Raw genomic sequence first — 14,937 nt, forward strand, 5'->3', positions numbered from 1 at the left:
GAAAAAGTGAGAGAGTGAGTCAGGTTAGCGTGACTCCTACTCATGGGCACCTTGATGCTTTGAAGGAAGGCCAGAAGATAGGCTCTGCAGTGTAGCCTGGGAACTAGTCTTTTCCCTTTTGAGAAATGTATATAAGAAAACCACCCATGTATACACCTTTAATCTCGGCACTTAGAGGCAAAGGCCAGTGGATCTCTTGAGTTCAAGGCCAGCCTGGTCTATGGAGCAAGTTCCAGGACAGACAAAATTACACAGAAAAACTCTGTCTCAAAAAATTAAAAACCAAAAACCAATTAAAAATAAAACCTACCCATTCAGCATCCTACATCCCACCCCAGCTCTTGGTTTTTGTTGCAGAAGCAAATGTTTTCCATGATGAAAGAGGCTGTCTTGCTGGGTGTTGTAGCCCCAGAGTGTGTACTGGAGGAGGTGGTGCCTGAACTCAGTGCAGCTCCTGTGCACTCACACATGGGTAGGAGCTGTGGCCTCCGTGTATGGCGCACAGTTCCCCTTCCCCTTCCTAGGCTAGATGGGATGATTAAATGTGGCCTTTCACATCATCTTCGATCCCAACCCCCAAGTCTTAAGGTGGCTCTGTTAGAAAAACAAATTTATTTTAGTAAAAAATGAACAGCTCTGCTCTTCTTGTAAGAAGTGGTCTCTAAACATATGAGTCAGAGTGTGCACAGCCCTTTGGACATGCCCTAGAAGACTCAAACAAGAATCTGCCAGGAAACCCAAGGCACAGGGTACTTGGCAGGTGAGAGAAAGGAAGGTCAGATCATGGAGCTAGAATCTCTGGGACGATATCTCGTACGTGATGCTTGGGTACTTAGACCAGTGTTGGCCCATGATCTTTTAAAGGCTTTAGCTTCGAGCCCTCCATGGTAAAAATGGAAGAGTTGATATTGCTGGTGTTCACCGAACCGATGAGGTTGACTATTTTAATGGGAGGATACAGCCGAAGTTTAGGTTTGATCCAGGTCATGGTCAAATAGCTCTAGAGAAAAGAGACACCAGAGTTGTCTAAATAGTAACTTAAATGTGCTCTGGGAGGTAGTGCAAGAGTGGCCAGTGCCTTTGTCCCTTCCCCATGGGTTAGCGCTCACCGGAAGTGAATAGACGAAGTTGAACAGTATAATCCCTATAACCAGCACCACCACTAAGCATATGATCTTGGAGCGGTAGCGTTTGCAGACAACATAGCAGAAGTTCTTAATAGGTGAGTGGTACCACAGTAAAGAGGAGTCATTCCGCCTGCCCGTGACGGTAGATGCCAGGAACAAGGGCAAGAGCAACCTTCAGGTCAACTGATCCAGAGCAAAGGACTTCCCTTTTTTAACAGGTTGGGGAGCCCCTTATGCGCAACCTCAGGTCCTATTTTCTGATGTCAACTTAACCATGTAGGAGGAAGTAGCTGTCCCTTTCTCCACAGAGGCCCACCAGCCATCACCCTATACCAAGGAGGAGAAAACTGGGCTTGCACCTCCACCCTCCAGGGCCCTTACTCAGGAGGATGAAGTGTAGGGAACTGGTTGGGTTCGGACTGGCCTCGCCCTGCTGGCCTGATGAGAGCTTCCTTCTCTGGCAGCATCTCGAGGGTCATCTTGACTTTACCCTAGGAACACCAAAGGACGGAGCAGGGACTGCTGTGTCAGACAGTAGGGCAAGGTCATTTCAGGACCACTTCCCTACCTCCACAAAGGAGAAGAGGTTTGGCTACAGCCCCCAGAAGCTTGCTAGAGAGGTCCTATTCACCAAACACATTCCCCAGCCCCTACCGACAAACGCCACTTGTTATCATCGTAGACCTGACAGGGCCACCATCCAGTTACATTGGTCTTCTTAAAGAGAGAGATACGCTTATGTGGGGTGAAGGGCCATTTGGAGTCAGTCTCCATCATCTTGAGGGAGCATTGCCTGATGTTCTGAGCCGGAAGGGGCATATCCGATAAATCCAGCTCCAAGACCCCTGAGCCACAGAAAGGTTGTTAGCAAAATGAGTTCCTCATCCCATGTCACAAACCCTACATCAGGACCTCACCTAAGAAGTCATCTGGGGAAAAGAAGTCATTGTCCCATATCTGGATGATGAGCCGGGCTGGAAACTTCATTGACGTGGGATCCAGACTCCATATGTAGTCCTGGAGGATAGCAGAAGGCTGCTAGTGGCCTGCCTCTTGGACATTTCCCTCAAATACCCACTTGTCCACTAGTGACAGACTATCAAGGAAGAGGGGTTCTGCCTAAGGACGTGTCCTAACATCCTGTAACAGCTTGCAGGTCTCTGAAAAGAAGGGAAAATCTCTTGGGGCTTAGGGCTCTTTCCCCTTTCTCCTCCTGACCCCTTCCTTACCTTGTGGCTTTTGATGCATACACGCTCGGCTGTCAGATAGTCCATGGTAAAGATGAACCTCCAGTTGAAGGTGGCCTCCCCAGTCAAGGAGTGGTAGTGGACATCTGTCTTCTGAGCATCCTTCTCTAGCCCAAAGAGCCACCTGGGGACAGAGTCCTTTCACCTGGGGCTCCTGTGTGTGGTCCCCATCCCCTGGACACAAGGCTCCATCAGGCTGACAGAACCAGGGAACTAGGAGGTCCTCTGGAGCCCTCCTCCCCTGCCTGCCTTACCCTTTCACGTAGATATCGCTCATTTTCTCTCTACTGAAGGTCTCTCGGACAAGGTCCACTTCGGCTGTGCTCCAGATGATACAGCGCAGTTGGTACCTGCAGCCACTGTGCTCTGAGGCTGGGGTGAAGACCAGCCCCACAGCCACAAACAGCCTGCCGAGGGAGGAGCTGCCCACGGAGCCTGGACTTGGGCAGTATAAAGTCCCTTCTAAACTCGATTAAGAATTTCTACTGCACAGGCTTGGGGGCAGAGACACCCTGTACCCTTGGGGGGCTGAGCTGAAGCTCATGCTCAGGAACCGAGCTTTAGCATACTCACTGTTTAGGCTTCCTGGGGCTGATGTTGACTCGTGGCCCAGGAGGCCCCAGCCTCTCGGGGAAAATATCCACCCACATTTGTATTTTTCCCTAGAGTCAGAATGGATTTGCTGGTTGGGGTTGCTGGTCTCTTTGGACTTGGATGGCACAACGGTGTGACACATGGATTAGTCCACCACCCAGGGGCAGGGCTTAGGGATGACAAGTGTCACCTGGGAGGTGACAGTGACCACCTGCCAGCTCCTTTAGCTTTTGGCTGGGAAGGCAAGTGAGTAGGGGTGAAGGATCTGGCTTGGAGAGCACGTGGTCGTTGGGCTCTCACTTATGGCTGGGTAGGGAGTGAGGAGGTCATGCTAGATGGCCTGTTGGTAGGATCCATGCTGGGGCTGGGACTCATGTACTCACAGCATGGAAGCCCTAAGTAAGGGGAAATTAGATAGGAAGACCCTTTGTGTTGTGTGGCCACAGCCTAAGGATATTAAGCCAGCCACAAAGTAGAGACTTCAGAGGGTGGGGTGGGGTGGAGACAATATGAGAATTAGTGATGTAAATGGTAAGAGGAGGAAGGGAAAGGGTGGCACCCCCAGCCTTGGGAAACAGGTAAATAAATGTGTTCTGCCTGTCAAACCACTGACCTACTTTAATTTTTCAAAGTTAACCCATTTGAGAAAGTCAGTTTAATGAGCATGGTTATTTTAAATTTTTTCTCAGCAGAAGACCTCATGAATATGAAAGATTTAGAGAAGATGAAGCCATCTTTATGGTTGAACAGTGAGGGATAAGTAAGGTGCCCTTGTGGGAGGGGGGTTTCTGTATCCCCAGGTTCCTTGCCAGAGAGAAGACAGCCTGCAGTTAAGTGGCTGGAACTGTGGGTTGTGTATCTATGCCCGCTGATCTATGATGCCACCTCCCTACACCGAGGAGAGTAAAACAATGGCACTGTTGGTTTTCTAGGACAGCCGAGAGCTTTCCACCACTGCAGTGAAGCCTCCATTTCTTACAGCCCTTCCAAGGTGTGACGTTCTTGCCGCTGGGGCATCTTTCCTACTAATGTACAAAACGTGCTTGGCTCCAGTCTGTGCACCTATGTGAGCTGTCGGCCTGCCCTTGCCTCTCACTGTGGACTGTGGCCTGGGTGGATGGACACCCATATCTCCTGGTCCAGTTCAGTCCATAGAAGGCAGGAACAGCCTCTCCGGTCACATACCTGGTCAATACCTGGCTGACTGTTACTGTACAGTGTGCGGGTCTCCACGTGCTCAGGAACCAGTCCCTGGGTGTTCAGGATGTACAGCGCCAGGCGCTCCTTCTTAGACCCCAAACTCTTATAGGTAGGGGGTGTGGACTCTGGATTGGAGACAGGAAGGATCATGATGTCATTAGAGTTCCTATCTGAGCACCTTTCCCAGCCCTGCCAGGATGTTTGGCTACCATCACTTTCCATGAGAAGAAAGGGGAAAATGGGAAAGATGTTGCTCTCTACCCAAGGGCAAACTCTCCTCGACTGCCCTCCTCTCCTCTCCCTCTGCCCGGGTCCTTACTGGTTCCCTGAGGCTACACCTGTGCTCACCAAAGCTCTGCAACTTGAACTTTTCCCCATTGTAGTAAATTGAATCTCCCTCAAGGTCAAATACCGGTGGAGGCAGCCCTTTCTGTTTGGCGTAGCGGTACAGAAGGTAGCTCGGGGTCATCTGATCCCTCCACTTAAAGGGCCCTGACCTGTGGGAGTATCCAAGAGGAACAGAAGGGAAGGAACAGGTCCTTCCCACCTGGGTTGAGCTACAGGGGAGGGTGCTGGAAGCATGGGCAGAGAGGCAGGTCTAGCCCAGTTCCCAGCTACTTCTCAGGAAGTTGTGGGTTCACAGCTCCCCTCACCCATCTTGCTTGCTGAATGGGTCCACACTCACTTGCAGTAGGATTTAGAAAGCCCACAACGGGCCCCAAAGCCAGACAGAAGTCGGTTCTCAAGGTCAATGACTGTAGTTCCAATTTCATCATCAGAAGTAATTAGGTCAAAATCATACAGCTGGATCTCCAGGTCCTTCTCCAGCGGGATGTTACAGGTGAGCTCGTACATCCTATGGAAAAGGCATTGCAAAGAGGCTGTGGACGTGTACTCTCTGCCTCACTGGCTAGCATCTCAACCTAAGTGTCCCTGCTTCACCTTTCTTCATTCACAGTGAACGTGGGCAGCGGAGCACAGGATAGATAGGCTTTTGTCCACCCAGCATCCCGTTTCCCTGAACATCGCTGGAAGTAACTTGAAAGTAAGATGACCGGGGTATTGAGGCCTGAGTGAGCACCTTTCTTTGGGAAAAGGTGGTGGATCATCTACTTATTTTCCACCTGGCGAGCCCCTAAGACTGAGGTGCTGCTTACAGGGACCTTGGAGGCTCTGAAGGAACGCCTCTGCCTGCTAGAGCTGCCCTCCAGCACAGCATGGAGGACTAGAAAGAAGGCTGGGGGCGACTGGGGGTGGCTCACGTGCCAAAGATGGGATCCAGAGTGTTGGGGTAGTATGAGTCCCGGCTGCCAAGTTTTGTCTGTCCTAGTTTCAGGATCACATAAGGGTCACACTGGGAAGGAAGGAAGAGGGGAGTCAGTCAAGGTTAGACAGGGAGGATGGGGCCATGGGAGCAGGGTGGGTATGGACTGTGTGGTGTCCTTGGGGGTGGCTGTGTGGGTGTAAACAGCCTAAGGCACTGGGTCACTGTGATTTGGGCATTCGGTTGGGGTCACTGGTGACAGATGGAACTACTTTTTTTTTTTTTACCAGGCCATTGTAGTCCTGTGGTTGCAGGTTGATGGCTCGTATCAGGTACACCCGAACCAAGCACATCTGAGGGAAGTCCTCGATCACAGGCCAAGCCGAGAACTGACGTGGGGGTTTAGGGGCATCTGGGTCCTCAGGAAAGGGGTAGATGCGGAAGAGGCCCTGGGGGTGAGAAGGCATTGGCAGTGCTAGCCTAACTTTGTAAAGTGTATCCCAGTTGCAGCCACCTGAGTATAACTGGGGGAGGGGCGGTTGGGCTAAGGGTGAGCAGCAGGAGTCTTCGGGCAGGGACCACTGAGTTTAAAGGAGGCATTGGGCAAAGCACTCAAAGCTACTTGGTGTTCCCAGACTGTGCTGATGTCAACTCTACATACCTATCCCTTCAGGTTTGAACACATCTGTGTCTTTGGGGGAACAGCATGAGCCAGAGTCTGAAGGTCTTGCCTTCCTCAGTCTACCTGCATAGTCTGATCTGTGTTGCTCTACTTCTGGAGCTGTTTCTCAGTCTCTGGCTCATCTTCCTCAGGGATGTGCAGAGCCAGGGCTTTTATTAAAGATTTTGGGGACAGATGGGCTACAGAGAGACAGGTAGCCAAACTAGCATAGACATACCTTGAATTCCCCTACCACAGGACTGTCCACCTTGGGCTTCTCTTGGTAAAGTTTGAAGGTCTGGCAAAAGTCCTGCAGGCCCTGGAAGGCCAGAACGGCCTCCAGCTCACAGTCATATACCTGTAGGGGTATACGCAGGACCTGGGCTGCTGAGGAACCATTTGGAGACTCAAGAGATGAAGAGACTACCAGCACCCAAGCCTTTCCCTAAGAGTTTGCCCTGCCAGTAGCCCTACTGTCTGCTTCAGATGGAGCAGCTCTTAGAAGGGTCCCTGGTATTCTTAGGGGACAATGTAGAAAGTCCCCCTCCTTTGGTGATAGATGGGCTTCAGAAAGACACAAGCTTCTTTGGACAGATCTTCAATTCTCCCACCATGGGGCTGTCCACCTGGGGCTTCTCCTGCTAAAGTGCGAAGGTCTGAGAGAGTGTTTAACAGGATCCCTGCTCTAAGCTGAATGCGGTGGTCCGTGCCTGTAGTTCTAGCACTCAGGAGGTAGAGGCCAGAAGCTCAGGCGTTCAAGGTCATGTACACCTACCAAGCAAGTTGGAGACATGATTGCACTACACAGGATCTTATTCCAGACAAGGCAAAACCAAACTGTTCTGCCATTTGGCAGTTCCCTGACAAAGCAAGGCCAAGTCTCTAGCCCCTCCCAATGGAGGCTCTGTTCTACCCCTTTCCCAGGACCCTCCAAACCTTTATGGTGTGGTAGCTTTTGTAGTTGTAGTTCAGGGACTTGTCTGCATTGCCCGTGGCCCAGGATAGCTTGCTCCACCAGTCCACCTCCTGTTCATAGTCATCCTGACCAAGAAGACGACTTTGCTGGCTCTCAGGCAAGGCTAGAGCCAACCCCGCCTCCCTGAACTGATTGGGGTTGTCCCTCGTTCCGTGGTCTGAGTCTGCTTTACCTCATCTTTGCTGGAATCGAACCAGAATTTCTTGTAGACAAAGTCTAGGAACTGAAAAGTGAGGAAGGTTAGAGAAGAATTCGAACAGCAGGCTGAGCAGGCTCACCTGGCTCTCCTGCCCCAGGGGCCTTTCCATAGGCCTGTCAGTTCAGAGATGGGAGGGGGAAGGAGAGGAACCTGTGCTTCCTAGCATTCTTTGTCCATCTGGATGGATAGGACTCAAAAGTGCTCAGAAATGCAGAACCTCACACTCTATCTGAACCTGAGGAGGCAGAATATTTATTTATTTATTTATTTATTTATTTATTTATTTATTTATTTATTTTGCAAGAGTCTCACCATGTACCTAGGCTATGATCCTCCTGCCTCAGTGTTAGGATTATGGGCCTAACTACTGTGGCCCACCCAGCAATATCAACCTTCCCTCCCTCCCAATATCTTGTGCTAGGTATGGAACTCAGGGTCTGTTCATGCTAGATAAACAACCTGTCACTCAAGGTACATCCCCTAGTCCTTGTTCTTTTGAGACAGTGCCTTGCTTATGTAGCACAGGCTGTGTCGGACCTGCAATCTTCCTGTCCCATCTTTCTGAGTGCTGGGATTATAGGCATGGAGTGCTATGCCTGGCAGCATCTGCTTTTGATGAGGGCATTTAGGGACTGCTATGTATTAAAATGTGTTGCTCTTGCCTGAGAGCTATAATCATGATACGTTAGGGATAGAGGGACTTAGGACAAAATCTTGATGTCTGGCAACTTTATCAGCATCCTTCAAGGGCCAGGGGTTCAGGTAAGGAGGTCTTAGTCCACACAATGCTTGTATGTTAGTTTTCTTGGTGTTGTGATCAAATACCTGACAAGAAGCAACTTACAGGAAGAAGGGATTATTCTGGCTCACAGCTCCAGACATCATGGTGAGAAAGAGACTGGGCCCGGTGGCTGAGACAGCTGGTTTCATTGCATATGAATTTGGGGAGCAGTGATGAATGCCATTGCTGAGCTCTCTCCTTTTGATTCCATGTAGGACCCCAACCCACGGGATGCTGCCACCCAGATTCACTGTGGGTCCTCCCACCTCCATTACACTCATCTAGATAACCCTCACAGACATGCCCAGAGGCTTGTCTCCTGGGTGATTTTAGATCGTCAAGTTGACAGTCACTGTTAGCTATCACAGTCTTCTGAGCATGAGAATCTAAAGTTCTTGAACCTCTGTAAAAATGGCAGTATATGTTAGCAATCCCGGTGCTGGAGAGGTGAAGACAGAAGAATCCCTTGGGCTGGCTGGCTGGCCTAGCTTAATAAGCAATTTCTAGGCCAGTGAGAGCCCATGTCTCAAAAAGCAAGGTGGAGTTATGTCTGGTTTACGCGCGCGGACGCGCGCACACCCATACACACCCACACCACATGTACCCCCCACACAGATGAATACACAATAATAAATAAAAGTGTAGGTGAGCTGGATGAATACCTGTAATCCCAGCATCTGGGAGGAGGCAAGAAGTTTGGGAGTTTAAGTTTTTCCTCTACAACATAGCAAGTTCAAGACTAAAATACATGTGACCCTCTCCCCTCCTAGCACGGCCCCCACTCAGGTGATTCTCACATGCAGACTTGACTGAGGACCAAACCCTTACGTAGCCTTCTCTTGTACAGTTAAGCCTCCTCATAGGAATGTTTAATAGATGCCTCTCTACAGGGACAAGGTCTTTCACGTAAAAGGTAAGAGAAAAGGTAGCCTGGGACCCTTACTCACAGTATCATGCTTCTTTACAGACAGAGCTGTGGAGAGAACATAGTCATGAGCCTCAGGAAGGGAGAAGCCAAGGCAGAGGGGCAAGAACCCCACAAAGGAGCCAGGGTCCCTCCCTACTCCTATTGAGGGCTTCTTGGAGAGAGAAGAGACAAGACCAAGAGAAAGAAGCCTACTTGGCAGCTTTACAGGTGTGTAGTTCAGAGACCAGGGGTTACAGAAATATGGCTGGAGGAAGTCAACACTGGCTTGACCGACCACAATCTGCTGGCCATATTCCTGGTTGTCCACCACTTTCACCACCAGGGGCTGTGCGTGGGTCTCCTCCATAGGCATGAACTGTAAGCCCAAAGAGGGGCAAGTGAGGCTCCTCAAGAGGAGGAGACTGTCCAGCCCCTGCCCAGGGCCTCTTACCACTGTGAAAAAGAAGGTGGACGTAGAGAAGTTGGGGTTCTCCTGGAAGTTGCTAATGGGTTCTGTCCGCAAGGACTTTTCCCCACATTCCAGCAGGAGCTGGGGGTAACGCACCTTCGTCATGTTCCGAAGGCCCCAGGCCATAATCTGTCAGAACCAGGGCAAGGGACAGACAGCACCTCTTAGTCAGGGTTTGTGTATGGGGGAAGGGGGGTCAAACTGGCAGCAGGAAGCATGCCAAGGTTAGGAATGAGGCAGTGACAGCTAGAATCTGAGGCTTCCCCAGGTCGCTCTGTCCTGTGAGGGGGATAGGCTGGTTCTCAAGATCTTGCTGCTGGCTTGTTCTCTTCATGAGGAAGGTGTCATCTAAGCACCAGCTGAATCTGCCACTGCCCTTTCCCCCCCACCCCCCATTGGCCTCCAAGCCGGTAAGCAGGAAACCTGCTAGCTTGCTGGCTCCAGACAGTTCTCAGACTTTGAGGTCCTGAGACTGGCCTCTTCCAGAGCCCACATAAGCAATGGTACCCAGATTTTTCAGAGTCTATATTGCCATTCAGCTTATTGCTGGCTTGTGTCCCAGCTCCATGACAACCATTGACTCGGCACCCTGTAATTTCTCTCTCTCAGCTGACAAAGGCATTTCTATACTCTTCACAAGACCCTTCTTGAGGGCTGAATGGGGAACCAACCACACTGGTTGGTCTTAAGGAGTCACTAGTTTCTGGACTACTTGGCTGTTATTCGCCAAATCGGAACAGGGAGCAGAATAATCAATGTGGGGACCTCCATTTGGCCTCAACCAGGGATGGGTTAAGTCATGGTCACTTAGTCTCACTCTCTCTGCAATATGTCATCTCAGAGTCTCGATTTCTTCCCCAGGAAGTCAGTCCCTGATACACAGGGGTCAGTACAAGATGATCCCAGATCTCCTGCCCGCTGTCTGACTCGCCATATTGTCTAAGCCTTCTCTTCAGAGAATGCGTTCTTAGGCTTCAAACTTTAGGTCAGGTTTTTTCAGAAAAGCCTCCCCAAGAGCTCCAGGCTGCTCTGGGAAAGGCTTCTCCCTGCTCATCTCTCCCCACCTGCACACACCTCAATGGCCATCATTTTCACACTGGGCTGAATGTTCTTGGGCAGCATGTAAATCCCGTTCTTACAGGGGATGCTTAGGATTGGCTGATGTATCTCTTTCAGCTTCTGGAGGGCAGAAGAGGGAAACCGGAGCATGAGGCCCTGGGGGGCTGGTGCCGCTGTTTCCATCCCCAACCTAACATGTCCCAAAACCCATGGGTTGAAGTTGGAGGGGACTTAAGGGGGAAGTTGGCCAGGCTGACAGCACAGAATCCATACTGAGCCTCAGACCCCTGTGAGGGGAAGGTGAGAGCCCTGGTGTTTGTGGAAACCTGGAGGTGGGAGTAGGGCAGGGAGGGGATGAGCCCTGCCCTTTCCCTCTTCCCGTCATACCCGTGTCTCTAAGATCAGCTCACAGGATGCCAAGATCTCGCCCTCTTCCTCTCCCAACTCTCTTACAAGGGGGCGCCACCTCAGGGGGGGAAAGACCCGGTCTTGGAGGTCCAGCCAGACAACTGGGGGCCACATGCTCCGTCCCCACAAGATCTTGTTTCTCTGGAAGAGAAGGGAGCTCATAGAATGTAGAGGACCAACCAGGCTACCAGCATGGGCTTCTGAGGAGGAAGGGCCCCACAAGTAATGTGTAGACATGACATGGCCTTACTTGTTCTAAAATACACCTCTATCTGGAAGCAAGGCTGAGAGCTACAGTTTAAGCCCAGTCTGCTGTACCTGTGAGTCATGCTGCCACAGTTCCAGCACCACAAGTGGGGGGTTCTCTCTGGTATCTTTGGGGTCTTCAAACAGCAGAAGGTGCTGGAAGATGAGCGTCTGGGACCACGTTGGAGCTGCAGAGCTTCCCAGGGTCTGGGTGCACAAGCTATGGTTCAGGAAGACCACTTGGATGAAAGGCTCTAGATCATGGAGGGAGAGCAGGACGTCACAACTCCAAGCTGCCAAATGAGGTTCTTTTCTCCTCTGCAGTGGCAGCCGTTAGACCTAGGAGACTCAGGACAGGCAGTCCTTATGGCTGCGAGCCCTTGTAGAATGCAGCCCTTCTAGAATGCAGGTGCTGCAGAACGTATACATGCCCCACAGGACAGGGGGACCTTTGCTTCCATCCATAGGAATGCCAAATCCACTGTGGTTACAGCCTGGCTTTCAGAGATGGAGGAGGTCTAGGGATACGTGGTCTCGTTACTGATCGTCCACTGCAGCAGTGACTGTCCTTTGATATGGCTGGTGATGCTCAAGGGACACAGATTTCAGTAAACATCCTAGGTCCCTGACAGCCATTGTTTATCTTCTATAAACAGTGTGATTAACAGGACACAGGAGAAGTAATCCACTTGCCTCCTAAATGGTTCTGTGGTTCTTCCTTACATGGGGCCTCTTTCCTTTCCCTCGTCTACAAAGCCTCAAGTGATGTAGTTCCCCAGCATGTCTGTCTGTCTGTCTGTCTCTCCTTTCTTTTTATTTTGTGTGCATTTGTGTTTTGCCTGCACATATCTGTATCTGTACCTGTACCTATATCTATGTATCTGTGGGAACGTATTGGATCCCTTAGAACTGGAGTTAGACAGTTGTGAGCTGCCATTTCAGTGCTGAGACTTGAACCCAGAACCTCTGAAAGAGCAGTCAGTGCTCTTAACCACTGTCTCTCCAGCTCAGCATATTGCTCTCCTTCATATTCCATGCTTCACCCTTCTTCCGGTCTCTGTCATACAAGTTCCTCCCTCTTCTAGGCCTACTAGGTGGTCCCAGCTCAGTGACTGAGTTCCTTAACTCCCCCTTCAAATTACACAGCATTGAGGTCATGGCTCAAGAGCACCCTGAGTTTGTAGTCTTTGCTTGGTGAGTCTTTCCCCTCAAATGACAGTCATAAGCTTTGCACTGGCTAGTGCTATGTCAGCTTGACACAAGCTAGAGTGACTGCAGAGTAGAGAGCTTCCATAGGACCAGGCTGTAGACAAGCTTGTTGGGCATTTTCTTAAGTAGTGATTGATGGGGGAGGGGGAGGGAGAGAGGTCAAACCTATTGTGGGTGCTGCCATCCCTGGGCTGGTGGTCCTGAATTCTAGCCAATAAGCAACACTCTTCTGTGACCCCTGTATCAGCTCCTGCTTCCTGGTTCCTGGCCTGTTTGAGTTCCTGCCCTCATTGCTTTTGGATGATAAGCTGTCATATGGAAGTGTGAAGGAAATTAACCCTTTCCTTTCCAAGTTGCTTTTGGTCATGGTGTTTTATCCCAACAGTAGCAACCCTAACTAAGACAAGCTTCTTGGGAGAGAGGTCTCCATCTTTGTCACAATTTCATCACAGTCTTATGTGGGTATGTCGCCAGGTCTTGGGGAATAGGAGACAGGGCTGAATGGCAAAGGGGCATTCCTACCCTGAAAGGTCGGGATCTGGTTGTACATCAGATTCCGGGCCTGGTAGATATAGCAGAAGAGTTGGTAGGAGTGAGGTTCTGGGTGAAGAGAAGCCCCATTCATTACCTGTCCCCAGACTCCTCAGACGCTCCTCCCTACTCCCTGGCCTCCAGCCCTGGCCTCTGGGGTCACTCAGTAGACTCCCAGGCCAGGCTTACTGTTGAGGATGCAGTAGATGAAAGGCATGGTGGGAATCCGGGGATCCTCCGGGGTGTGCCTCCAGTCCTTCCAGATCGGCCACGACAACATCCTCTCCGTTTCCTTCTTAGGTTGGCTATTCTGCTCCACTGCCTGTATCCAGAAAGAAACCCCCCCCCCCTTAAATTCAAAGGCCTTCCTGACTCTTCTCCAGGCCCTAGCCACCTACTACCTCTCTACAGGCGTCGCCTGCCAAACTTGAAGAGTTGGGGCCCAGTCATCTAGGGTCAGGGATATGTGTTCTTGATCCTCTGGGATGTAGAGTAATAAATGTCACCCGAAGCAAGGAAGCCTTACCAAGGATCCCTCCAGGAGGAAGATGGGAGCTACACCCCTGTCCCTGTTGGGCGCCAGCTGTCGGTGCCAGCAGCGGCGTCGGAACCGGCTTGTGGGCTGAGGGTCCAGGTGGAACCTGGACCCGAACGTGCCATACTCCCAGCCTTCCCTTCCCTCCTCAGAGAGGTCTTGCTGCAGGGAAGAACGTAGGGTCTTAGAATTGTGTTCCTGTCCCTGCTTTGCAAGCCACCTCTGCCTGTGTCCCAGCCAGGACCCTTGCTCTAAATGCTTCACCATCTGCAGGAAGGAGAGGGTCTCCTGCTCCTGGCTCAGCTCCCTGCGATTCCGAAAGCGCACGCGCACCCACCGTCGCCGGCGGCATGAGTGGTAGGTCTTTTCCACTGAGTTCCAGATCTGAGGCAGGCCGGAGGGTGGGATCCCCACTCCATACTCCCAGCCTGCAGGGGCAGCATCATAGCCTCTGGGTCCACTTAAACCTGCAGACTTGGGGGCTTTGACATGCCTGAGAAAAGGGCCCTAGAAAGACAGGTCCTGGGCACAGAGGAGTCCTCATGTCCAGGAAGATGTGCTTAAATTGTGTAATTTAGACTACCTGGGACTGGCTGCAGCAATTGCTTGTGTCTGGGACCCAGGCCTCAAGATTTCCAATCCACTGCTCCTTCCCCAGAGCCGCTTTGGGTAAACTAAGGGTTCTATGTCTAAATCCATGTCGGCAGGCATCCACCCACCAGGTTTGCTCTGGGTCAGGCCTTGGGAGGTGCCTACTGCATCTCAACACTAGGGCCTGTATCTATGAATATATGACCATTCCCTAGAGGCTGGGAACCCCAGAAATTCAGACACATCCTGCCCAAGGGCTTGGCCACTCAGAGGCTTCCAGAAGAGTCAGATTTGAATGTTTCAGGGTCCCAGGCCTTCTTGTGTGACTTGTCCAGAGACTGACCTTCACTGTCCACTGCATGGTTGAGCTCCACAATCCAGTTCTTCTTAAAGTGCCAGCCTTGGGGACACTTCACATTCTCCAGGGCTTCCACAGGCTGTCCATTCTGTAGGGATGTTGAGGATGGAGGAGGGCCACATGACGTAGATGAAATTTGCCTTCACTCATTTTCACATATGCACACCTATCATCGACCCTCCAGCCACCCTCTAGGCCAGAAGATCTTGCTCCTTCTGTGGCCACTATGGCTCTCTCCTTGTTGCATTGACTTGTATGGTTCTACTCAGTGACCTGTAGCCTCCATTAAAATGAAACAAAATTCAAAGGCTGGCTCCTATATCGTAGTACCATCTTTCTTGTGCTCAAGAGTGATTGAGAGGACAGAATATTTCTGTCATGATAAAGTGTGTGTGTGAGTGTGTGTGCATGTGGGAGTGGGGGCTGGGTATGTGCACGTGCTCACGCATATGGAGGCTGGGTATCATTCTAGTTGCTCAGAAGCCTATTCCCCTTAGTTTTTGAGACAGTGTCTTCTACTGGGATCTGGGGCTTTGCCTGTTAAGTTAGGCTTTCTGACCAGCAAGCACTAGGGG

At 51.0% G+C, this 14,937-nt stretch overlaps 1 protein-coding gene across 2 annotated transcripts in view; it reads right to left on the reverse strand.

Moving 5' to 3' along the window:
• Nucleotides 1-594: 594 nt before the first annotated feature.
• Nucleotides 595-14,937, reverse strand: part of Fer1l5 (fer-1 like family member 5) — a 49,064-nt gene continuing 34,721 nt past the window's right edge. The window contains exons 27-53 of one of the 2 annotated variants that reach the window (XM_034521394.2): nt 14,348-14,450; nt 13,678-13,841; nt 13,405-13,575; nt 13,068-13,200; nt 12,870-12,947; nt 11,211-11,392; nt 10,872-11,033; nt 10,500-10,604; nt 9,408-9,554; nt 9,170-9,332; nt 8,997-9,022; nt 7,242-7,292; nt 7,030-7,134; nt 6,332-6,451; nt 5,720-5,881; nt 5,431-5,522; nt 4,854-5,024; nt 4,517-4,665; nt 4,154-4,293; nt 2,948-3,036; nt 2,629-2,724; nt 2,357-2,498; nt 2,045-2,144; nt 1,782-1,972; nt 1,509-1,618; nt 1,110-1,257; nt 595-1,000 (exon numbers count right to left, since the gene is read on the reverse strand). In XM_034521394.2, coding sequence (XP_034377285.1) covers nt 833-1,000; nt 1,110-1,257; nt 1,509-1,618; nt 1,782-1,972; nt 2,045-2,144; nt 2,357-2,498; nt 2,629-2,724; nt 2,948-3,036; nt 4,154-4,293; nt 4,517-4,665; nt 4,854-5,024; nt 5,431-5,522; nt 5,720-5,881; nt 6,332-6,451; nt 7,030-7,134; nt 7,242-7,292; nt 8,997-9,022; nt 9,170-9,332; nt 9,408-9,554; nt 10,500-10,604; nt 10,872-11,033; nt 11,211-11,392; nt 12,870-12,947; nt 13,068-13,200; nt 13,405-13,575; nt 13,678-13,841; nt 14,348-14,450 — 3,468 coding nt within the window. In that variant the 3' untranslated portion in view covers nt 595-832. Of the gene's footprint in view, nt 1,001-1,109; nt 1,258-1,508; nt 1,619-1,781; nt 1,973-2,044; nt 2,145-2,356; nt 2,499-2,628; nt 2,725-2,947; nt 3,037-4,153; nt 4,294-4,516; nt 4,666-4,853; nt 5,025-5,430; nt 5,523-5,719; nt 5,882-6,331; nt 6,452-7,029; nt 7,135-7,241; nt 7,293-8,996; nt 9,023-9,169; nt 9,555-10,499; nt 10,605-10,871; nt 11,034-11,210; nt 11,393-12,869; nt 12,948-13,067; nt 13,201-13,404; nt 13,576-13,677; nt 13,842-14,347; nt 14,451-14,937 lie in introns of both variants that reach the window. The other variant, XM_076915078.1, reaches the window with a different exon arrangement.

Source organism: Arvicanthis niloticus, chromosome 17 (assembly GCF_011762505.2).
Source record: "Arvicanthis niloticus isolate mArvNil1 chromosome 17, mArvNil1.pat.X, whole genome shotgun sequence".
NCBI lineage: Eukaryota > Metazoa > Chordata > Mammalia > Rodentia > Muridae > Arvicanthis > Arvicanthis niloticus.